Source organism: Propithecus coquereli, unplaced genomic scaffold (genome assembly GCF_000956105.1).
Source record: "Propithecus coquereli isolate 6110/MARCELLA unplaced genomic scaffold, Pcoq_1.0 Scaffold95, whole genome shotgun sequence".
Taxonomy (NCBI): domain Eukaryota; kingdom Metazoa; phylum Chordata; class Mammalia; order Primates; family Indriidae; genus Propithecus; species Propithecus coquereli.
Window position 1 is genome coordinate 7,682,592 of NW_012155840.1, and position 25,652 is coordinate 7,708,243.

Genomic DNA, 25,652 nt, shown 5'->3' on the forward strand with positions numbered 1-25,652 from the left:
TAGTTTATTTATCTATCATGAAATTTTAGTGCTGAATGACAATGAAGTTATGGCAAGGATTACCCTGCAGAGTCCTGTACTTTATTTCCTTTGTTGTCCTTGGAATGAATTACATTCATATTATTTGAGGAATAATTGGTTTGAGTTCCAATTCAAATTGGAGGACTAACAAATATTCTTTTGTTTTGGTTACAGAAGCTGCATTCATACATGTAAGAGAAGCAAAAATGTCAGATGATATCAAGAAAAGGTTTGAATTTCCAAATTCTCTTATACAATCACAGGTAATTTTGTTTGTTTATTTTTGCTTCATGGTAACAAATGAACCTTTCTGGTAGATTGTTAATTGAACTTTACATTTTTAGTGTTAAGTGTTCTATTCTTCTACATATAGAAATTTACATTATTTTATGAAGCAACTTTTTTATGAGTTAATTTGAAAACATACGTTTGACATAGAAAAGCAAGTATTTGAAATTGATCAATATTCTTGTCTATTCATATCATACTTTTCTTTCTAGAGATAATAAAACCTTGATTAACTAGTAAGTCCCTGAATATTTTTTTGGCCAATAATTAATTATTGGGAATAGAGGTAAATGGGAATACATCCACAGAATATGAGGGATTAATATTTAAAAAGATATATCCTACCCCTGTATAACTATTCAGAATAATAGATTTTTATAATGATATTCAAGAAGTAAAATATCCTGGATTAAAAAATTTGATCTATCTACTAAAGTAGGAGATTGTGATAATTTATTTTAGAGAGCTTTTCAATAATTAAATAGTTAAAACAGAGATGGTTTTCTGGTTAGCCTTAAGGTAACTAGAAGCATTCTGGTTAATCAAGGTACCATAAAGCTTATTGTTTTTTCTTGCCAAGAAGCCAATCTGAAGACTTAACAGCGTACAGCGTCTTGGATCCTTTCAACAGTTACCTTCGGAGATGCCTGCTGTGGGAATTGACTTAGCTGGGTAGTGGGGAACCCTTCCATGAGGAGTAGAACACTCCTTATGCAAGATTCCCTTCTACCTGACTGGGTTGGAGTCATGTCCTACAGGCCCTTATTATGAAGAAGAGGATGAAGGCTTGAAGGATACTGTCCACAGTTTTATTTTTCTGTGCCTGGAGTCTCTTCATTAGCATAGATGATCAAGAAATGCCAGTATGTGCTACTGTTAAATTAAGTGAAAAGTGTATATGTATTGTTTAGTGTAGGATGTCTGTTTGAATTCTGTTACGGAAAACTTAAGTAGCAATGTAGGCTGCTTTATTCTTGGGTTTTGTATTTTGAAAATCAATTTAGGCTAATATCTCTGATTTGTTAGAAGATGAATTGAAGAGTATATAGATAAATTGAACCTAGTGAGGAATGGGGGGATATATAGCATTAAGCTTATTTTCTTTTAGTCCTTTTTCTAAATATGAACTATAGCTTTTTTTGTCCCTGTTATGTTGCATATTGATTTTATTAGGTTCTTGTGATTGTGTCCTGTCCTCTGCATATACTTCTTATTGTTCTTTTGTAACCACTGCTCAGTGTTAGCACCATATTTCATTGATTCACACACATTTTTCCACATTTTAACATCTTTGAAGTTGGATTATATCTAGTAATTGATGGCAGCAGTTGAGATACAGTTGGTATTTCATGCACATTTGTGAACTTGGCCATGATTTTCTAAATGAATCTAAAAAAACTCTCATTATTATAAAATGAAAATTCTAAATTATAAGAAGCATTGTGTGTCATAGATTAATTGGAAGCTTTTTTTCTTTCTTAGTGGTACATAAAATAATGGTACATCTGTAGTTGATGGCCAGGTACATTCAATGAAATATGGTATATTTTGTAAAAGAGGAACTCAAACTATTCACTGGCTCTCAGTTCTTGTTACTATTTCTTTTACTGGGAGGTACAAGACAGTAAATTGAACTAAACTTAATATTCATGCAAATGAGTCACTTGTATTGCAAAACTGAGACCACAAGCATTGAGGTCTAAAATCAGTTCCAATGTGCAAAATATGAAAATACAAAAAAAAAACAAAAACAAAACAAAAAACAAAAAATGAAGGAGTGGGTACTGTGTTTTTATTTGAGCTTTTTTGGAGACTTTGCAAGACTGACAGTTACTGACAGCTGTATCATAACATTGGTCCCAAGTGCAGGATGAGCAGTCGTTGTAGTAGCAGAGTTTTTCTCAACTCAGGCACAGAATGGCTATGTTTGTTGCTAGCCTGTTGGCTCTAAGACAGCAGTGCTGGCTAGTGCTGAGGAACTAGGGGAATGAAGTTGATATGGTAGGAGGTGATGATGTTTATGTATTTAGATAATCACTCCTGTAAGAGTCTTGAATTTAATTTTGGACTTCTTGACTAAAGCAGGATACGGGAAAATTTTAGAGACTTATGAGACTGAAAGCTTATGTTCAGATTGAACTTCAGGGCTGAAACCTATGAGAAAATGATAAAGAAATTCAAATCATATGGCCTAAAGGAGGGAGAACTGGGGTGGTGGAGGGGAGACCTGTTGGTTCAGATCTGTGTGGGCTATAGTCATAAAGATGAGGATGAGTTTTCTTCATCTTTGTTAAGGGTATGATGAAGCATGGTGGATTTCATTTAGATGCAAAGATGATTTTTAAAAACTGTGGGGTTTCTCATTCGTGGTTTAATGGATTAAGTTATCCTCTGATACTAAGTAATAGCAATTTGAACCAAAAATCTGGCGATTTTCTTAACATATAGTTTGCCTGTTGGTAACCTGGGGTAAAAATGCCTACCTTGAGGGTGGTTCTAAAGGTTAAAAATTATGTATGTGGAGTGTCTAATTCAGTACCTTCTACATAGCACACACTCAACGAATGGGGATTTTGTTTCTTACCAATTGACTGCCTGTCAGACTCAGACTCATATCAACTAGTGTTGATATTTGGAAAGAACTTCTGAGGGAACGTGCTCATTAATTTTGTTTGTTTTTTAGGCTGTGGGTCATCTTATAGCTGCAGTCCTAAAGGAAAATGGTTCCTCAGAAAAGATTCACCAGTCCACAAACCAGGTGTGTGTTTAATATTGTGCTTTAATTCTATTCAGATGTTATAATGCTACCAGCTGGCTCACATATACCCTTGCCTTGTTTCCCTCATAGTTCAGGCCACAGTAGAAATGATTTTGAACGGTGAGAACTTCTGTTGCCTTTTTTTGTTGTTTTTTTGCCATGTTTTTTATTCTGTAGCATTTTTTTAAATTTTAAAATTTATTAGAACAGGCTCTAGAAATGAGACATGGAGGGGCGGAAGGGGAGTATTCCTATGATTATTAAGGAAAATAACATAGGTGGAATGAGGGAAGACAGGCTTTAGAGACGGTTGGTAGAGTTACCTCTGAGGGAGTGGTTTTGTTTAATAGAGAAAATTAACATAGTGGCTTCGTTTAGGTGTAGTTTTCTCATGCTTCAGGTTAGCCCCAGATATTAGTTCTAAGTTGGAAAGGTTATGCATTGACAGTCAGAGCTAGAGGAAAAATTACATCCCACACACAGGGCAGGTGAGTGCTCAGAGTTGAAGCAATGATGGCCTACTGAGATACATCACTTGGGTTTTGGTTTATCAGTGTTGTGTATTTTGACGTGCTGGTTGGGAAACTCTGCCTAAGAGAGGTGCTCTAAGTGTACTATAGAGAACATAAATGATGGAAATAAGATTTTTTTCTCTCACAGCAGAAATAAATTGATTTCCTTTTTCTCATATTCTTTTTGGTTAGCTACTCCAAGTTATATTTCTTTACAGCTTGTGTTAACATGTTGAAGTAAGTGTAGGGATATACTTCACTAATTGGCATTTATCTGGTGTTTGTATGTAGTCACATAAATTAGATTTTCTGAGAACCCTGATCCTAATCCTGCCTATAATCACATTATGCACTCTGAGAAGATGTACTGGTTTTACTTAAACTACCAGAATTTATTGAATGTCAAATCCTTGTAACTAAATGTTTCCTCTTCTACTAATAAATGAATGCTTATTTCTATGAGGATATGGTATTACCTGAGGCAGCAGTTTGTTTATTTTTTTATTTTGTTTTCCTGGCTTAGTAATGGAGTAATGACATTTAGAGCCCTTTGATGTTTTCCATACAGGTGAATGCAATTTCCTTCTGAATAAAAGGAGAAATGAAATAGAAATATTTCCTTCCTGTAGCGACTATCAACTGTATTTTTCTTTTAATATGGGATCCTAAGATAGAAAAGGCTCTTAGCCAGCTATAGAAGGAAAGTGGACATAATGTGATGTTGATTTCCATTCTTTTAGTGATTCTTCAGAAGCTGGGGCTCTTAATTTTTCTCCAAATATATTTCCCTAATAAGTTGTATCAGGAGAAAGGAAAATAACTTCATTATTTTTTTTTTTGAAAGATAAAAATCGCAACCGTGTGTGAATCTAAATGGACTTAACAATACATTGAAATATTGGTTTACTGTTAGCAGTGAACCTTTTTAGGGGGTCAGGGGTTCCTGAGGAAGTTATAAAAGCTAGAACCTCTGGTTTTATAAGGTTTTTAAAAATGAGAGCCTGTATTTAGTTATGTGCCCTTCTATTGCTTTTCTGTCAAGAAATGGATTCATAGTATAAGGGGGGAAAAGTCATAGTCTCTTTCTTGGGCAAAACAGTTTTCCTAGGCTTTTTTTGGTAGCCATGGAATGAGCAGCTTGCTGGTGGCCTGTCCTACGTCTCTCTTTTCTATCTGGGCCACATTAAACGTCGGCAAATTGTGGCAAGGGCATTGTGGTTGGTGGGAAGGTACATGTAGGTGATCGAGGTTGGCGGTAGGAGAACAGCAACATTTTCTGAAAATGTTATTGCCATTTAAGACTTGAAACATAGACACTATTTGGCGTTCAACTTAGACTAACTGATATACTGATATTGTTGGTGTCTGGTTAAATTGCGTAGTTAGAGCACTGTGCTAGAGCCAAGTCTTTGCTGTGTTGTGTTGCTTGAACTTGGGTCATACCTCTGCCTACAGCCGGTCTTATTTTGGAGCCAAGATAACAGGTGAGAGAGTTGCTATATCAAAACAGTTCTGTTATGTCTCTTGGAAAATCAACTTTTATTTTATTCTAGGAACAGAGTGACAACATTATCTTTATATAGGAAAGCTAGCCTACTGTGAACGAATTACACATTGATGAATGGCTGAGGTATGTGTGTGTTTGCTGTTCATCAGAAGTGTCTTTTAAACACCGGTTTGATTTCAGACTCCTGCTTTGAACTTGCTGTGGGAGAAGTGTTGCAGTGACAACGTAGTGGTTCGAACAGCCTGCTGTGAGGGTCTGGTGGCACTTGTTGCTCAGGATCATGCAGAGTTCAGCTATGTTCTCAATGGGATACTCAACCTGATTCCATCGACCAGGTATTCTTTTCTGCATGTTTGATCAGTTAATGATTTAAGTTTTTCGAAAAAAAATTCACTAATTCCCAACTAGGGGTCAACATTCTCCCTACTTGCCAGTTGTTTTTCTTCCTCTTAAAAGGTCATTCAGTTGATATTTCATATGTGGAAAGATCATACTAATTTAAACCCCACAGTTTTGAAATTTGTCATCATTTGTTGTACTTAAGTTTTGGGACTCTACTTAAATTTGTCATTGCTCTTTTTATGAAGAAAATAGCTAAGTATTATAATTCACAATGGCAATACAAATTCCTGACTTATTTTAGGAAAGAAGATTGCCTGTAAACATTGCTGCTTCCACAGAGGTACAATTTATACACTATATTGACAATACTTGGTCAACCTTTGGCATTAGGGTATGTATTAGAAAATAATAGCACTAATTTCTTTAAAAATATTTTGTGATTTGGGGATGTCTTCCACCTGATTATTCCAAGTTAATAACGTTTTGTTCTTGGAATTTGTTGGATATGACCACATTTAGTCCATGTATAGACTGAAGGTGATGGAATCACAAGGGTTCAAAGGGACCTACTCCATTCCAAGATGGTCAAACAGGACCACATTTGATCCAGTGAGAGTCTCTTGTAAAATACTTCCTAAAATGGAGATGCCACTCTTTGCTTTAAGAAATGGTCTTGATCTATAAGCACTAATTTTTGCCCACTTTAGATCATTTGGGGTTCTGCCTCTTTCCCCAACTCTCACCCAACCTCCCTCCTCCTGGGGATACCTGTTCTCCCAGGTACTCACCTTTATTGTATTGTCCTTAGAGCTGAGTGCTTAATCTTTCCTTATTGCCTTCAGTGGAGATGGAGTTCAGCTGTAATTATCAATCTGTGGAAGATGTCTTCCTGGCTTGAAGTCTATTGGTCTAAATCACATCTAGCCTTTTAATGTTTCTTTATAAATCTTGTATCTTATTCTGTTCCCTCAGATCATCTTTTTGGAACTTGTTTTTTTTTTTTTTGAGACAGAGTCTTCCTATGTTGCCCAGGCTTGAGTGCAGTGGCTATTCACAGGCACAGTCATAGCCTTGAACTCTTGGGCTCAAGGATCCTACCTCCTCAGCCTCCTGAGTAGTTGGGACTACAGGCTTGTGCCACTGTGCCTGGCTTGGTTTTTCTTTTTATTTTGTAGTCTGTAGTTTAAGTGCAAACCCTTTAGCATGGTGTATAAGCCCTTCCCAAACAACTCCAGCCTTCCATTCAACTTGTATTTCCTCCCATGAATCTTCTCTAGACATCTGCAACTATTCACTCTTCCTGAGCCTTTGCATTTGCTTCTGCCTCTGCGTGAAATGCTCCTTCCCCTTCTCTGTCTGACATCATCTTCGTCATTCTTCTAGGCTCAGCTCAGATGCCCCCTTTCCTGTCCAAACACTTCCCTCTTAGCTGGGCTGCTTGTTATTTCACAGGGTGTGTGTGTATTTTCTTTTAATCTGTGTTTTAGTATCTAGCATACTTTTTGACACTTAGTACATGACCAAATATTTCTGAATAAGGAAAGGTTTGATCATGGCTAAAAACTCACGAATTTTCTCTCTTTCTGTTTCTACACATACTCACACACCCATGTGCACAAACATGAAATAATTGATCCTATTTTATACCTATGAAAAAAGTAGTTTTGAGGAAGATTTTTAAAAGTTAGGATTTTATATGTCTTTTTCTCACTTATTGGTTGACCTTAAGCAAAGCACCTAGATTTTGCCTTAGCCTTTTTATTTGTCAAATGCAGCTAACAATATTTGTTTCCCTCCCAGTTTTCAAATGCCTTAAAATTTATAAATATAAAATCTACGTGCATTGTTTAGTTGTACTATTTATATTCAAAAGTTAGAGTATCAGCAGCTAATGGGACCAGGGTAATGCCTTCTGTGCATTTAAGGTATAATTACAGCAGGTTAGGTTATATTTTTAATTCTAGAAGATCATCTTAGAAAATTATGTTGGTGTGGGATATCGTTCACACATTAGTATAAATCCATCATCATTGTTTTAAATTGCATTGCTGATAGTGAATCAGCCTGTCATCTGTGTATGTTGTAGTTTGTAGACACTTGTTTTTTTAAGTTAAAAATGTATTTTTTGAATAGGCAATACATTCAGATTGGATATATAAGGCAAAGTCTCTGTCTTACCCTGTATGTGTTTTTTCCACAGAGTCCAACCTGTTACTAGGTCTTATTATCCTTTTAAAGATATTTTATGCAACATGTAACAGAAAATTTATACATATATGGTTACATTTTTTCTTGTTTAAAAAACGAATAGTAACCTACTACAGAAAATTTATATGTATGTATATTTATATATTTTTTCTTGTTTAAAAACAAATAATAACCTACTACATAGTATTCTTTATTTTGCATTTTTAGTGAAAAAATATATCTTGGAGCTCATTCCATATAATATATAAGGAGCATTCTAATTTTTTTCTAGCCACATGATAGTCTATTGTATGAATGAACCATAATTCACCAATTCCCTATTGATTTTAATCTTTTACAATAACAGTTCTTCAATAAATAATCTTATACATATGGGTGACCATTAATTTTCAAGGTTATTTGTAAATATGGGCAACATATGGAAGAAATCCTTGAGTTTTATAGTAAGCAAACAGGAATTTTAACAATGGAAGGATGTCGGAAAATTAAAAAAAAATGATTTGAGAATGTTTTTACTGTCTAAACTGTTAGCCACAGGGAAATGTAGGCAGAGTAGATGGCGAAGCTAACCAATTTAATTTTTGAATCAGTTTGATCTTAAAATGTGTTAAATAAGTGCTAAGTTTTCCTTAGTGTTGCCAGTAGAGATAATAACTATTTGTATGTCAGAAGACAGAATTTTCTTTCTTTATTTTATTTCAAGTAGCAGAGCTTCCTGGATCGTAGTGATTACAAAGACTATACTTTGAACTGTTTATGTTTATTTTTTTTTTTTTAAAAAAACAAAATGAGAATCAAATTTAAGAAACAAGCTAATTAAAAACAGGCGAGTCAAACAGCCTGGTTAGGGAATCTTCTGAGTCAGAAAACCATCTCTTTGGGATCTAAACACAGGAATGAGTGGCTCAGATGCTTCGGGTCTTCAGTTTCCAGTATTTAAGTTTTGATTTGTCGCTGGATTTCTCTTCTTAAAATAGAGGTTTATTGGAATCTAGAGGCACCTTGGGAACAGAGCCACAGCATGATTGCTTATCTTTGATTTAGAAAAATAATTCTAAAACTTTATCTTCCATCTTGTCTTTCTTCTAGCCTACCATCCTTCAGGAACTGAGAAAGGGTAGGGGGGAAGAAAGAGCCAATAGTGAGAAGCAGCCTTCTATAGGATAGATACTGAGAGAATCTCTCTGAGCATTGCAGCAGAATTTGAAAGCTTCCAAGAGAGGTGGAAAGAAAAGTCCCTGAAGCCATCTCTTCCAGCCTTATCACCTGCTCCTCGGTCCTTTGCATGTCCAGACTTTAAAATTCCCTTGGAACATGTATGGAAGCCCCCCTCCCACCTGGAACCCCACTCACAATTTGAGAAACGTTGGTTTAGAGCCTGCTGCATTGTATAGTCTAACCTTGAAAAAGACTTGGTGTTTGCAATGCTCTGGTTGTCTAAACTTCAGGGAGTGGCTGGGAAAGTGTCTGGCTCTGCTTGAGAGACTGTTGTCTTCAAAGGCATAGTTTGATGTCCTAGAGTGTTCCCAGTTCAAAGCTGAGGCAACATGAAACAATTGTAAACTAGTTTTTATAGCTTCTGTAAACAAAGAAATGGATTTAAGAGGTCTAAAATGTTCTTTTAATCAGTAAGGAAATTTAAAAAAAAAATTATTCCCTAGGGAGGGTGAAGGAAAGAAGGGACCACGAAAGGAACACAGTAAGGAAATCATTATCACCAGTTGAATGAGAATTTTGAAATTAACCGAAACTGAACATAAAGTGAATGATATATAATAGCATATACCTTTCTAGACCTTTAAGGAATTGCTGTTTTGAGTTTAGGTTGCTTTCGGTTTTGTTTATTGTTATTTTTACATTGAATTTATCCTGAAAAGGTAAAGATTCCCAAAGCAAGGAGTTTCCCATTTTTCTTTCCTCGTGTATTTTTTTCCCTTTAACTGTGCTAGCTTCTAGAGAGCTCATACAGCCATTGTTATAGTTGCTTAGTAACAGGACTGTGAATAAAAACCTTACTCTCCTGTGGAACCAGGTATTCAGTTTTTGATATTGAGGTGTCATGACAGCCTGTAATTTTAGCGCAACTGCTTCCTCCCAACAGCCTTTTTAAAAAAATGTGCTTGGTAGGAAGGATATGTTCTAGGTAAACTAGGCTAGCACTTTATTTGTGTGCATTTAGTGTTTCCAAACAGGGAAGGGACCTGCAATTGATGTATTTTGGGCATGAAAAGTGTATTAAAGTGTGGGAAATTAAAGTGTATTTTCTGAGATTCCTAAAGTCTACTTTTTAATGAATCTTGCATAGGATATTAAAAATTCCTGTAGTGGGTCTTGAGTAAAGCTGTTGGATTCAGTGAGCCTTTGATCATGGATTGATGAAGGTTCAATGGTTAAAAATAATTCTAAGTACTATTAATATTTGGAGTTCAGATTTAGGACAATTTACTGAGAAAATTCTTGTCTCTCAGGGTCTTCTCTTTTATTGATGACCCTGTTCCTTGGGAAACTTAAATACTTTGTTATCATGTAGGAAATGGCTAGCAACTGAGGAGACACTGTATTCATATCTTATTGTTATTGAAGCTTTTCTGTACTGTTTAGCTTCTTTCTCTTTATTTTATTTGGCAAGAGAAGAACCAAGGAAGGATCCCTTTAAGAGGCTTCCTCCAATGTTTAGGGAAGACAGCATGCTTTAATCTGCAGCTGGTGTGTCAGAGCATTACTTCATGAATTTGAGATGATTTCTGGGTTTACATCTGTATTGATATTATGGCTCATTTAACTCTTATCAGAGGGAGAATCATTGGACCATGTCTGTTTCCCCATGTTGTCTTTTAAATATTCCTTTTAAGCCTGTTAGCTTGTTTCTAGATGTTCTCTTTCCTTTTCCCCCCCAATCTTCTTTCTTTCCCTAAAATGTCAGAATCTTACTCAACTTGCATCTTATAACCAGAAAACCAGCTACTTTTCTCATCTAGGACGTTTGGCCCTATTTCTTTTTTAAGTTAGTTGCTCTGGTTGAAGGCTTTGTCTGTCACAAAATCTTCCATTGTAAGAGTCATGTGCTTATGCTAAGATGTTTTTAGGTGATTTGAGAACAGTGACTACTGAACACATGTTACTTTTATAATGGAAAAATGCTTCAGAAGAAATCAGGCTGTTTTCTGGTACTTAGAAGACAAATGAGTGTACAGAACTTTCTCAGGCAAAAGGTCAATAGCATTACATCTTAGATTTTTTAACATAAGCATTAGTTTTGGTCATTCATTTAAGCATGAGTTTAAAAACCAAAGCTGTGGTTTTTTTTAAAAAAATTTTCTCTCTTCTTGTCTGTGTTTCTCTGTCTCTCTTTTCCCATTTTATAATGAATCTAGACAATAATTTGATCATTAATCTAGGGGTTATCATTCTCTTATTTACTGGTGACTTACTGTGCTTGAGGCTGATCAAGCATCCTTTTCTGAGATGTGACATCCTAGAGTTAAAAAGGGACTTGGCCACATTTGTACCATTTGTTCCCATAATACCTACAGATGCTCTCCCCATCCCCCACATTTTTAGGATGTTCATGTCATTCTCTTTAACCCAAATCCTTTTTTTTTTTTTTTTTTTTTGAGACAGAGTCTTGCTCTGTTGCCCGGGCTAGAGGGAGTGCCGTGGCGTCAGCCTAGCTCACAGCAGCCTCAAACTCCTGGGCTCAAGATCCTCCCACCTCAGCCTCCCGAGTAGCTGGGACTACAGGCATGCACCACCATGCCCGGCTAATTTTTTTTATATATGTATAATTTTAGTTGTCCAGCTAATTTCTTTTTATTTTTTTAGTAGAGACGGGGTCTCGCTCTTGCTGAGGCTGGTCTCAAACTCCTGAGCTCAAACGATCCACCCGCCTCGGCCTCCCAGAGTGCTAGTATTACAGGCGTGAGCCACCGCACCCGGCCCCCAAATCCTTTTAATTCTATCCCTGGTCCACTATGGGTACTTTCTTGGGTATATCATGTTTGGTATATTTTGAAGCAAAGAAGCAAGCATTGTTTGCAGTCTTTTTAAAAGGAGACTGAGCATATACGAGCAGTGTTTGGTGTTGTAATCAAATGAATCCCAACTAAAAGGAACCTGATATGTGTTATTCATATGCACAATATCTATAATACCTAGTGAGAAGCAATTTACATGGGTGGTTTTAATTAGTATAGTTTGTAAACTTGACCAAAAAATTTTCTTTTTAGTTTTATATTTCATTTGGAATCTTCAACATCATTATTGACCCACACTCCCTCTAATTACAGATTGAGTATACTTTATCTGAAATGCTTGGGACCAGAAGTATTTTAGATTTCAGATTTTTTCAGATTTTGGAATATTTGCATATATATAATGAGCTATCTTGGGGATGGGACCCAAGTCTAAACACGAAATTCATTTACATTCCATACCAGGGCTATCTAGAAAGTACCCAGCCATTGTTAATATAATAAATGTCTCTGTTTGACTGGATACTTTCCGGACAGCCCTTGTATATACCTTATACACATAGCCTGAAGGTAATTTTATGCAATATTTTTTATAATTGCATGCATGAAACAAAGTTTTAAGTGTGTTTTGACTGTGACCTGTCACATGAGGCTAGGTGTGGAATTTTCTACTTGTGACATCATGTCAGCACTCAAAAAGTTTCAGATTTTGGAACATTTAGGATTTGTACTTTTTTGATTAGGTATACTCAACCTGTATGAGATCTGGGTCTTGGCTTTTACACCCAGTGAAAATTGAGCTTCCTTTTTGCATTGTCTCTTGCTACTGCACTTGTTGCCCAGTCCTGAAGTTTCCTTTGCTCTTCCTTAAAGTGTTCTCGAATAAGTTCAGCTTTCCTGGCACCTGCCCAAGGAAGACTTGTTCCAGCTTATCTTTACTGAAGGGCTTATGGCAGCAGTTTCCTGAGTGTGTTAGAACTCTTTGGGCTACCGGTTACAGAAATCCATTTGAACTAGTTTGAGCATAAAAGGATGATTTTCATTTCTTTGATAATGGGGTTTCTCACAGGACCCAAGAATAGGTATGCATGTGGGCCTCAGAAACGGATGGGATACAGGCTGTTTGTTTCATTCTTCTCCTTTGCTGCAGACTGACTTTCTCTGCTTCCTAGTTCACAGGGCACCACCTGCTCCTGGGTTAACATCTTTTATGTATAAGGGACAGCTAGATTGAGATTGGAATTTTCTGGCCACAATTGTAGATTTCTGATGGTAGGACCTGGAGATGGGTCAATTAGCTCTGCGAGGGGATATGTATTAGTTTTCCAGGGCTGCTGTTAACAAATGACCATAAACTTGGTGGTTTTAAGACAATAGTCATTTTTTCTTTCGCAGTTCTGGAAGCCAGAAGTCCATGACCAAGGTGTCAGCAGAATGGTTCCTTCTTGAGACTGGAGGGAATCCGTTCTATGCCTCTCTACTAGCTTCTGGTGGCTGCTGGCAATTACTTGGCCTTCCTTGGCTTGTGGCCGTATAACTCCAGTCTCTGCCTCTGTATTCTCATGGGTGCCTTCTCTGTGTGTCTCTGTCTCAAATACAGTGTACTGTACTTTATCTTATAAGGATACCAGTTATTGGATTTTGTACTCACCTACGATGATCTTGTCCCAAGATCCTTAACTTAATTATATCTGCAAAGACCCTATTTCCAAATAAGGTCACATTTACAGATACTGGGGGTTGGGACTTAGATGTATCTTTTTGGGGGACACAATTTAACCCTCTACTGGCTATGTCTTCATTGCATGAACATATATGTGCTGAGAACCCTTGTGCAGTGACCACATGAGTGGAGAAGGGGTGGTAGTTCCCAAAACAGAAAGGAGACTGGCATGCTATTCCTCAGGAGTCCTCTGAACTAGGACTGAATTTGGAGGAGAGCCATGACCTTGGAAATAAGTATCTCCCAGCCAGTTCAGCTCTAGTTTTGAAACATAATTGTGCTTAAGTGTAAGTGACTGATATTAGATCTATGTTGCTGTGACAGGGAAAGAGGGAGGAGAGATTGAGTCAGTGTCAAAGATAACATAATTGTTTTACTGTAATGGTGGGATACTGCCATGTTCTACCCTCCCTACCCTGATATATTTTTTTTAACTATAAATTGTCTTTCCAAACAGCAATTGTAATAGAAACAATCACTGCCTTGGTTTCTAGGGGCAGAGGGGTTAGAGAAGGAGACTAGCTTTTCTTGTATATAAGCTGTGTCCAGGCTTGTGCTTTACAGCTTTGTGTAAAATTCCTCACTTAATCCTCAGAACAACTTTGAGGGGGTTGAGGGGAGACTTTTTCGTAGGTGGGATTGTATTCTTATTGGGAGGACATAATATCTGATTGTTTTCATTTTTGGTGATGATAACAGCTGTTGATACTCAATGACTAGTTCCATTAGTTCATTAGGGGTTCCAAAATTGTGACATTCTAATTCTATCATTTTTTTCTTATTACTCAAAATACTGCTATAAAGAGAACTTTCCCCATATCTACTATTTGATTATCTAGTAGTACAATTTGTATAGGAAAGGCAGGATACGTACATAATTTTTTTTTTTTTTAAAGAGATAGGGTCTTTCTCTGTCACTCAGGCTGAAGTACAGTGGGACAATCATAGCTCACTGTAACCTCAAACTGCTGGGCTCAAGAGATCCTCCTGCCTTAGCTTCCTGAGTATCTAGGACTACAGGTGTGCCACCACACTCAGCTAATTTTTAAAGAATTTTTTGTGGAGATGGTTGTCTCACTGTGATGCCCAGGCTGGTCTCAGACTGCTGGCCTCAAGGAGGCCAAGACCCTCCTCCTGTCTTGGCCTCCCAAAGTGCTGGGATTATAGACATGAGCCACTGTGCCTGGCCAATAATTCTTTCCTTAATTTACTAAATTCCCAAAAATGATTTGTTATTTTTTTAGCATCTTTTTAGTAGTGACCAGTTACATTTTCTTTAAAAAAAAGTTATAGTGAGCTCATGGATTCAAATATACTTGATGTATTTCTGTCCTCTTCTACATCTACTTTTTAAAGTTGTTTTTTGGACTCACTCTTTAGAAGCGGTTTGAGAAAGAGAGGGGAATTTAACTAAAGTTTCGAAAATCCTTTTGCTATTCAGTGATTTTCATGTATAACAAGTGAGTTAAGATGGAGGGGAGTGAAAGAAAATAGCATCTTCCAAAGGGGACTTCCTGCCCCTGCCCTTATACTAAGTCACAGGAACCATCTAATATTCCTAAGACTCTCTTAGGAGTTAATTTTCAGTGTGGTGGATTTAGCTGCATGGTGGGCAGCCTTCAACACAGCAGTTAATTTCTGTATACCATCTGAATATTTCTGTCTTACTTTTCTTATTCTATCAGGAATCTTAAGTTGGTTTTAATGTTGTAGATACATGGATTAAGATGTGTTAAATGAAAAGAAAAAAAAAAAGAAAACTCGAACAAAAAACATCTGCTTCTCTCCCTCAACAGGGTTGTTTTGTTGTTTGATAACATAAGGCTATTATATTAATTTTATCTTCCCGGTATTTATAATTTCCATATTTGCTAAATATGCAGTCCCTGAAATGAGGGGCTTTTTATAATCACAACCAGTAATAACATTCATATTAATTTATTTTATAAAAAAACTAAATAATGCATTTTGATATTAAAGAGATCAGATACTCTAATTTCAATGTGCATATGTAAAATCATGTAATTATGGAACTAGAAATTACCTTCAGAAGTTACGGAGGCAAGACAGTATCTCAGCTATATCTATCTATCTATTAATTAAACATATTTATTGAGTGTATTTATTATCTCCTATATTCCTGCGCTAGGTGCTGTGATATCATGGTAAGGAAAGCAGACATAATCCTTGCACTCATGATGCTTTTGGTCTAGAGGGAGAAACTGCCACATTCACATGGTTCTCATATCAAACTACAGTCAGATAAAGTATACTGTGTTGGGTGTACCTTGAATATGAGGGTTTGACTTAGTCTTGGTGGTTAAAGAAGGCCTTCCTGAGGAAGTAATACCTACAATGAGACTAAGGAATGAATGGAAGTTATCTAGGCAAACAGGAGAGGGTAGAACTTAAAGGAAATAGCATATGCTAAGTCCCCATTGTGGGAGGGAAGATAGCTATTAGGAAGGCCTGAAAGAATGCGAAGAATAGGGGAGAGTGGTTTGAGATCAGGCTGGGAAGGTAGGTATGGGTCAGATAATGTAGCCCATGACGGGTAATCTTGAGGATTTGGGTCTTTATCCTGGGTACAGAGGGAAGCTACAGAATTTTTTTTATCTAGCGGATATCAGTTGTTCCAAAAAGACCATTCCGGCTGCAGTATGAAGACAAAATTCAAAGTATAGGATGTAGGGTAGGCGGATAGAGTGTGTCATAGTCCGTTTTATTGTAAAGGAATACCCGAGTCTGGGTAATTTATAATAGAAAGAAAAGAGGTTTATTTGGCTCACGGTTCTGTGGGCTATACAAGAAGCATAGTGCAGCATCTGCGTCTGGTGAGGGCCTCAGACTGCTTCCACTTACTGGGGAAAGTGAAAGGGAGCCAGCATGTAGAGGCCACATGGTGACAGAAGAAGCAAGAGAGAGGAGAGGCGTCAGGCTCTTTGTATCAACCAGCTTTCCTGGGAACTAAGAGAACGAGAACTCACTCACATCCCCCCCAACCCCACCTAGGAAGAGCATTCATCTTGAGGGATCTGTCCCCATGACCCAAATACCTTCCATTAAATCCTATCTCCAACCTTGGGGATCAAATGGTTTGTGGGGACAAATATCCAAACTACAGCAGAGTGGATACCAGCAGATTAGTTTCGGTGGCTATTGCTATAGTTCATGTGAGAGATAGTGGTTGCTTGCCCTAGAGGTGGAAGGAATAGATTGACCTGTGAGGTATTTAGGGGGTAAAGCATTCAATGTGTACTGAATATGAAGATGACTGAAAGGCATAAGTCAAAGGTGACTCCATGATTTCTGGCTTGCTCTACCGTTAGATAGGGGACATTAGAAGACCAGGTGTGTTGGGGGGAACATGAGTTCAATTTTGAACATGTTGAATATCAGGCATGATTCAGATGCTAAAGTGGGAATATCTAGCAGGCACCTGGATATGCCTTTTTTTTTTGGTTAATGATATCCCCTGAACACATTATACTATGAATAAGTTAGGCATAATATCTAATCAGCTCTTTTTTTTGCCATGATTAAAGTCTTTACTTTGATTTGTTAATGAACTCTTCTGGGTACCTTTGTACCTCAGACTCATATAGTCTGCTTGTGTAAAGGCTAATTCCGGTTCCTGAAAATGTTCCTCAGAAATCTACTTTGTCAAATTAAACATGTTTTTGTGTCTGTGCTAAAATGTTACTGAAGACAGGTCCTAAATAGAAGACACTGTGGTTATTTCATTGTTTATTTAAATTTCTTCTCATACTGTCTATCCAGAAGATCAGGTTTAATCTTCCATTTGTGTTCAGAAAGTCTTTCCTCACCTTGAGATTACAATTCTTTTTTCCTTTTTTAACTAACAAAATGTAAAATTTGTGCATACTTATTTGAAAACTCAAACAATGGCAGTTGTAGGCAGTGAAAGTAGTAAGTGGTGAAACTTCTTTTTTGCCATTTTTTTTTTTTAAAGTCCTTTTTTTTTTATTGGGCGCTGGTGAAAAGTAGGAAAAAGACGGGAAAGGCTTAGGGGTCAAAGGTTCCTCCAAGTCTGGGTCTTGGATTCCTCTAGGGTGTAGAGAAAGCTAGGGTAATCTGAAATCAGATCCAGGCACATGGAATTAGGGACCAGCTAACTCCAGAGAACTTGAAATCCCGTCTCTAGACCTATAAAAAAAGCATTTGTATGCACATGCATACCAAGTGTTTTAAAATTAGATATTCCATTCATATGTATATTGTTCTAAAACTTGCTTTTTTCCACTTAATGTGTGATGGACTCCTTTCCATGTCATATATATAAATCTGTTCCCATCCTTGTTAATAGCTGCAGAGTATTTTATAGTGCAGAGGTGTCATATTTTAGCCATTTCCCTATTGACAAATATGTCTTTTTTCTCTTCTAATTTTTAAGATAGTGAATATAGTGTAATATTTTCTTTTGAGTAATAGGTAAGAGTATTTCTGTAGGTTAGGTTCTTGGAAGTGGGATTTATGGGAAAAAGGGTATGTTCATTTAAAATTGTTATAGTTACTGCCAGGTTGCTTTCCATAAAGGCTGAACCAATCAATGTATGCTCAACATGAAATTGCTTATTTCCCCATTTACTTACTAACACTGCATATTATGAATCTTATCCTTCTGGGATTTGCATATCTATACTCTCTGCTCATTTTCCTATTCTATGATCTGCTTTATCTTGTTCTTGTTTTATGGATGTTAACCCTTTGTCTGTCAGATGTGTTGTAAACATTTCATCTCAGACTATCTCTTATCTTAACTTTATGTTTTCTCCCTGCAGAGAACCCTCCCTACGAAATTTGCTGAAATTATCTGGAATGTTAGTTACAGATTTTTGTTTTTGTTCATTTTCACATTTTCCTTCCACAGATATAATATAAATTAATCTTTATGGCACATTTGAAATATGATTGTAAGTTCTTCTGATATTCATGCTGACCAAAGTTCTTTGTAGTCTACATATTTTTTATTTCTTCAATTCTTTCTTATGTCTTATCTTTTTAAAAATAATAACCAGCTTATTGAAATATAATTTGCATATTACAAAATCACTGTTTTTTAAAAGTGGTTTTTAGTATGTTTACAAGGCTGTGCAATCTGTACTCATTCTCTTTTAACTGGAGAAGTTCTTTAAGAAAATTTTTCTGAGTGTTATGTCTGAAAATATTTCTTTTGTCTTCATATATTACTCTTTTTTTGGAGGGGTTAGACTTACTGAGTTTTATAAACCTTTCCCTTATAATTCCATATGCATTGCTTCATTCAGTTTTGTAGACAAGAATTCTGATGCCAAATTAGAAATGATGTCAGTCTAATGGTCTTTATTTTATATATTTCATTTTATAAAATCCAGGAGATCATAGGATTTTCTTTTTATCTTTGGATTTGATAAATGTCAGCAATTAATTTTTCCAGAAATCTTGCCTAGAAATTGGTAACTCTTTCAATGTGAAGACTTCAGTTCATTAAAATTTCCTTCTATCATTTCTTTGACTTTTGCTTCTCCAATAGTTGTGTTTTCTACTATTTCACTATTTTGATTTTCAGCATCATGAAAATTTTCAGCATCATAATAATTCAAATTATTATAGCTTCTTTTTGAAATCATATAGAATTTAACAAAATTTTTAATTTTGCAAGAGTAGATCTCAGGTACAGAGTAACAAAGGCTTGAAAACAAGAAAAACAGGTTTTGTGATGAGAGATGGAAAGTACTAGGGATTTTTAGGAGTTAGAATGGGTTTGTATTTGGTTTTAGGCAGATTCCAGGCTTCGACATTCATTAATTCTGACACCTGTGCTTACACATCCTCATCTGTCAAGAGGGAAGAACATTATTATCTTTATATTATAGTTATAAGTATAGTATTAGATTATCACAACTTTTTGAAAAAATAACCAGGTACTTTACCAACATACTATTATTTATTCTTCAAAGCAACACAAGAGATGGGTTTGTTATCTTGATTTCAATTATACGGATGAGGATGTTGAGATTTCCAGGCATTAAGTGGCTTGCCCAAGATTCCCTAGCTAATTAGAATTAAAGTAGAGGTTTAAATAAAAATCAGAAATCATCTCTTTCTACCCATTCGAAATATATAAATAATAATTCAATTGATTTTAAGACAAATGTGTTACTATTTGAAAAGATCCATATATAATTTGATTGATGCTATAATCTTTCAAAAATTATAATTTTTTCATGCTACTCTTGCTTAAAATATAGGATGGATTCAATTATCCACACAATAAAATCTGGATCCACAAATAAGAACAAATGAGACCTAACTTAAAGTTTAAAAAACTGGAGTTTATTTATCAGTGTCAGTGGTTTTGTAAAACCCTTGGAATTAAATGCAAATGTGATGTTTATGCTTTTCTCTTAGGTTCTACTGCTTTCATAAAAGGGTAGGGGACCCAAATTGGTTAAAAACTATAGATCTGTTATCTGTCCTATCTAGAACTCCAGTCATGTGACAAATAAATCATTGCATGAGGAAAACCAACATAGTTGCACATGCAAAAAAGGATTACTTAATGAATCCATGTTTCTAGGAAGAAAGTCAGTCAGAAATTCAATCAACACTGATTTAAGATAGGTACCAGTTCAACTAATCATTAGGCTCAGGAGTGGGTCTTATGAGGTTACTAGGAGAGGACTGGATTTTCTTCAGCTGTATATAAATGGAGTCATTTTAGCTTAAATCATACTTTAGAGCTGATTTTCAGTTGCATAAACGTCAAAGGCTAGAAGACAAGGCTTCTGAACGTGTAGTGACTTTTACTAGGGCAAACCAAAGTAGACCCTCATGATAGTTCTTACTCAGATACTAGAATCTTGGAACTGCTCACTCCATCAGTGATGTTAACATCTGAGATTTCATGGTCTCATATAACATCTGGGCACAGGTCTGGGTCAGAGCAGCAGGGATATCTAATTAAGTTGAAGTGTCCTAACCTAAAAATAAAGTTAACAGGGATTTCTAACCTATTGTGCTCTGAATTTTAATGACATACTACCTGTTAAGCACTTAGGAGAGTGGTTAGCTTACAGTAGATGGTTAATAAGTATTAACAACTGTGATGAAAAAATAATTACTTTTTTCATTTAACACATAGTCGTTTTGTTTTTTTTTTTATTTCTCAGATTTCTTTCTATTTTCCAGGGAGATCTTTATTTTAAAAGGGCAGGCTATTTTTCTTTTTGACATATTATCCTTTTATCTATTGCAGAAAATAAGGAAAAAATTTAAAAGTGCTCTTCCCTCTTCTGTTACTCTTGTTTTAATGGGGGTTATTTGCTCTGACTGGTTCTCTGGCCCACCTTTTTGAGTGGTGGATCCATTTTATGTGTCGAGTTATTTTTCATGGTCTGCTAATATTTATAAATGAAAGACTTGATCACTTAATATGGATAACTGATGCGGTCACTGCTTGAAATTGTGTGGGTTAATGTTTTTTTTTTTCTTGATTGATTTTCCCCCAAGAGTGTGTAGGCAGGTGATTGATAGATTGGTGGTTTGGTTCTTTGGCTCCATTTCTCCTCCTTTAAATGTGTTGAATAGGTCTTGGCTGTGCTGGAGAATGAGTTGGGTGCCTGTGGGTGGCTATTGTTTGATATGGGTGGCAAGTGTTCAGTTATTTAAAAAGGGTAGGATTAAGCACCTGGTTAGAATATTCACTTTACATCTATAACATTTAACATGTTATGATATTTCTTTACAGGAATACACATGGCTTGATAAAAACCATTATGAAATTATTACAAATGCAAGCTCTTAAGGAAGGAAAAGGTGGGGAGAAGAATATTCAGGATATATACACTATTAGGTAAGTCTTTTTTTTTTAAGTGAATTGTTAATTAAGTTATGAACTGAGACATGATAATTCATTAAAAATTGGTTATTTAATTCAGCACGATATGCACACATGTGTTTGTGGGTCTTGACCTCTAAGGAAATTAGTGCTTCAAAGACTCAGAGCATTGAGATAAAGTTGACAACACGTGGGTTTCAGGGTTGCTTCTTTGGAATTGAAATATTTTAACCAAAATTCAGGTTATTCTTTTTGCTGTAGAATATGTAACCATCTTCCCAGTATTCAGAAAACTGAAGAATTTATTGAGCAAAAGTACCTAAAGCAGGAGAGGTTTAGATTAGGCAGGAGGGTATGTTTCCTAAATATAAAATGCAATGGGACACTGTCCTTTGCAAGTGTTATCACCCACGCCAAGGTCAGTAGTTAAGAGTGTTGATTTGCCTTTTCTTTGTCATCCGTACAATGTAATAAGATGGAATTATTTTAGAAATAAAATATACACAGCAGCAATAATGGTAGATAGTTTGACCTCTTCTTTCCCCATTTGTATACCCTTGATTTCCTTCTCTTGCTTGATTGCTCTGGCTAGGGCTTCCAGCACTATGTTGAATAGAAATGGTGGCAGTGGGCAACCTTGTCTGGTTCCAGTTCTAAGCTGGAATGCTCTCAGTTTTTCCCCATTCAGTATGATGTTGGCTGTGGGTTTGTCATATATGGCTTTTATAACTTTGAGGTATGTTCCATCTATGCCTTTTTTGTTAAGAGTTCTTATAAAACGGTGCTGAATTTTGTTAATTGCTTTTTCTGCATCTATTTAGAGGATCATATGGTCTTTGTTTTTGCTTCTGTTTATGTAGTGAATCACATTTATAGATTTGCATATGTTGAACTATCCTTGCATTTCTGGATGAAGCCCACCTGGTTGTGGTGGATTATTTTTTTGATGTGCTGCTCAGTTCGGTTTGCTAGGATTTTATTGAGAATTTTTGCATCTATATTCATAAGGGATATTGATCTGTAGTTTTCTTTTTTTGTGTCCTTTCCTGGCTTTGGTATCAAGGTGATACTGGCTTTGTAGAATGAATTGGGGGGGATTCCTTGTCAATGTTATAAAATAATTTCTGCAGTATAGGCACCAGTTCTTCTTTGTGGGTCTGGTAAAATTTGGCTGAAACTGTCTGGTCCAGGACTTCTTTTTTGTTGGAAAATTTTTTATTGCACCTTCAATTTTATTACTTGATATTGATCTGTTTAGGAGTTCTATTTCTTCCTGACTGAGCCTAGGGAAGTTGTGTGTTTTCAGGAATTTTTCCATTTCCTCAACATTTTCAAGTTTATGTGCATAGAGATTTTTATAGTATTCAGAGATGACATTTTATATTTCATGGTATCAGTTGTAATATCTCCTTTTTCATTTCTGATTGAGCTTATAAGGGTCCTTTCTTTTCTGTTTCTGGTTAATCTAGTGAGAGTCTTGTTGATTTTATCTTTTCAAAGCACCAACTTTTTGTTTTATTAATCTTCTGTATAATTTTGGGGGATTAATTTTGTGTAGTTCTGCTCTGACCTTAGTTATTTCTTTTCTTCTGTTGGGTTTGGGATTGGTTTGCTCTTCTTTTTCCAATTCCTTGAGATGATTCATTAGATTGTTGATTTGTGATTTTTCTGTCTTTTGGACATAGGCATTTAAGTCTATGAATTTTCCTCTAGGACTGCTTTTGCAGAATCCCACAGATTTTGGTAACTTGTATCCCCTTTGTCATTTAGTTTGAAGAATCTTTTGATTTCCATCTTAATTTCCTTCTTGACCCAATAATCATTCGGCAGTAGGTTGTTTAATTTCTATGACTTCGTGTAGAGTTGAGTGTTTCTGTTGGAATTGATTTCTAATTTTATTCCACTGTGGTCTGAGAAGATACATGGTATAATTTCTATTTTTTTAAATTTGTTGAGACATGTTTTGTGGCCTAGGATGTGATCAATCTTAGAGAATGTTCCGTGAGCTGATGAGAAGAACGTATATTCAGTAGTTTTGGGGTAGAATGTTCTGTAAATGTCTGTTAGGCCGATTTGTTCTAGAGTCCTATTTAAGTCCATTATTTCTTTGTTTATTTTCTATTTGGGGGATCTGTCCCTTTCTGTCAGTGGGGTGTTGAAGTTCCTGACTATTATAATGCTACTGTTTATCATTTTGTTTAGATCAAGTAGGATTTGCTTTATTAATCTGAGCTCACCTGTGTTAGGTGCATAGATATTTAGAATTGCTATATCTTCTTGTTGAACTGTTCCCTCCACCATTATATAAGGACTGTCTTTGTCTTTCTTTCCTTTTGTTGATTTAAAGTCCATGTTATCTGATATGACAATGACTACATCAGCTTTCTTTTGGTTTCTATTTTCATAGAATATTGTTTTCCAACTCTTCATCTTGAGTCCGAATGAGTCCTTGTGGATGAGATGCATTTCCTGGAGACAGCAGATACTTGGCTTGTATTTTTTTTCATCCATTGAGCCAGCCTATGTCTCTTCAGTGGGGAGTTCAGGCCATTCACATTTATTGAAAGAATTGATAAACAGGATGGATTTTTGTTCATCCTGTTGTGTGAAACTTCATTGCTTTGTTTTATTTCTTAAGCCATTGTGGTATCGACTCTAAACTTTAGCTTTTGGATGGTTTCACACTAGTGGGTGTCTGTTGTGCTGACCAGTGTGTGATGCAGATCTGAGTACTTCCTGCAGGGCAGGTCTGGTCTTGACAAATTCCTTCAAGCGTTTGCTAGTCTGATAAAGTCTTTATTTCTCCCTCATATAAGAAACTTAGTTTTGCAGGATACAGAATTCTAGGCTGGCCATTATTCTGTTTGAGAACACTGTGAAAGGGACCAGTTCTTTCTGGCTTGTAAGGTCTCAGTTGAGAAATCTGCAGTTAGTCTGATGGGATTTCCTTTGTAAGTTACCTGATGCTTTTGCCTTACAGTTTGTAGGAGTTCCTCTTTTGTGTTAACTTTGGCCAGTCTGATGACCATATGTCTTGGTGCTTGCGTCTTGGCGATAAATCTCCCAGGAGTTCATTGTGCTTCTAGTGCCTGGATGTCCAGATTTCTAGCAAGACCTGGGAAATTTTCCTCAAGTATTCCCTCAAATAGATTTCCCAGCCCTTGTGTATTTTCTTCTTCACCCTCAGGTATGTCTATAATTCTTATATTAGGCCTGTTTACATAATGTCATATTTCTTGTAGGCTTTGTTCATTCCTCTTATTTCTCTGTTCTTTCTCTCTGACTGACTTAATTGAAAGGTGTTGTCTTTTAGCTAGCAATAATGGTAGAATGCATTGGATTTTATTGGGGAGTTGTGGACAAGGGAGGAAATCATGCTCCCTTGTGAAGGTGACCTTACGTATTGCCTTGAATATCTCAGAAAGTCATTTCTTAAGAGAGGGGCTCTCAGTTAGCAGAGGACTCAGAAGATGCATGTAACCAGTGTATGTTTTCCAGGAATTCTGTTCAGTGATGCATCCAGAATGTGTCTGCTTCAAAAGAATGAGACCATGGAACCATAAATGCCATTGGTTCTTGGGGGGAAGATGGCTTACATGGGCTATGGCAACCCAACAGGGAAAGTCAGGTACTTGTGAGCCATCATTGGCTTGAGCTTACAGCACCTGTAGTTTTAAGCATTTGATATAACAGCTATCAGAAGTGTGTGTTTCTCCAAAATACAGAGTGGTGGTGTCTATTGCTTATCTGTAATTCTAGTGCTTTAATAAGTAAACAGTATCTCATATATAACCATGATCGTTCCTGTAATTTTAGTGCTGTTTGTGATCTTTTATTTTTATGAATACATTGTTGAGAGTTTATTAAGCCATTTTTAAACAAGGTCAGATTTGCATTTTATATATTTTTTCTTAATGTTTTGTGAGTGTCTTCAGACATAAAGAAGAGTTAGTAGAATGTGGTACAGTGAATTAACTGATTTATTTTTAAATAGGGGAAGCAAAAGGAGAACTATTTGTTTGAAAATACTATGAAAACTTGGGTTATGCAGGGTCAAGTTTTCCAAATTGATAAATATACTTTTCTTTTCTTAGTATAGTGGTCCCCTTTTTTATGTAAAGTTTCATTTTCAGTTTACTTCCTCATTCGTTGCCTTGACCAGAACTGAACCTGAAGAGTAGATAAGCAGATCTTAGTATTTCTGGATAAACGTCTCTTTGCTCATTTTTCAAAAGAAGCTCAAACTCTTAGGCCAAAGTTTTAGGATAGAAAATAATTCCATTTCATTGTTGTTCAGTGGGGGTTATTTATTTATTTTAGAGGTAGGGTCTCACCCTGTTGCCCAGGCTGGAGTGCAGTGGTGTGATCATAACTCACTGCAGCCTCAAACTCCTGAGCTTAAGCAATCCTCCCTCTTCAGCTGCCCGAGTAGCTGGGACTATAGGTGCAAGCCACCACACCTGGCTAATTCTTTAAATATTT

General features: G+C 36.2%; 1 protein-coding gene across 1 annotated transcript in view; it reads left to right on the forward strand.

Moving 5' to 3' along the window:
• Positions 1-201: 201 nt before the first annotated feature.
• Positions 202-25,652, forward strand: part of FOCAD (focadhesin) — a 255,124-nt gene continuing 229,673 nt past the window's right edge. Inside the window, exons 1-4 of the mRNA XM_012665049.1 lie at positions 202-284; positions 2,993-3,067; positions 5,267-5,421; positions 21,081-21,185. Coding sequence (XP_012520503.1) covers positions 228-284; positions 2,993-3,067; positions 5,267-5,421; positions 21,081-21,185 — 392 coding nt within the window. The 5' untranslated portion in view covers positions 202-227. The remainder of the gene's footprint in view (positions 285-2,992; positions 3,068-5,266; positions 5,422-21,080; positions 21,186-25,652) is intronic.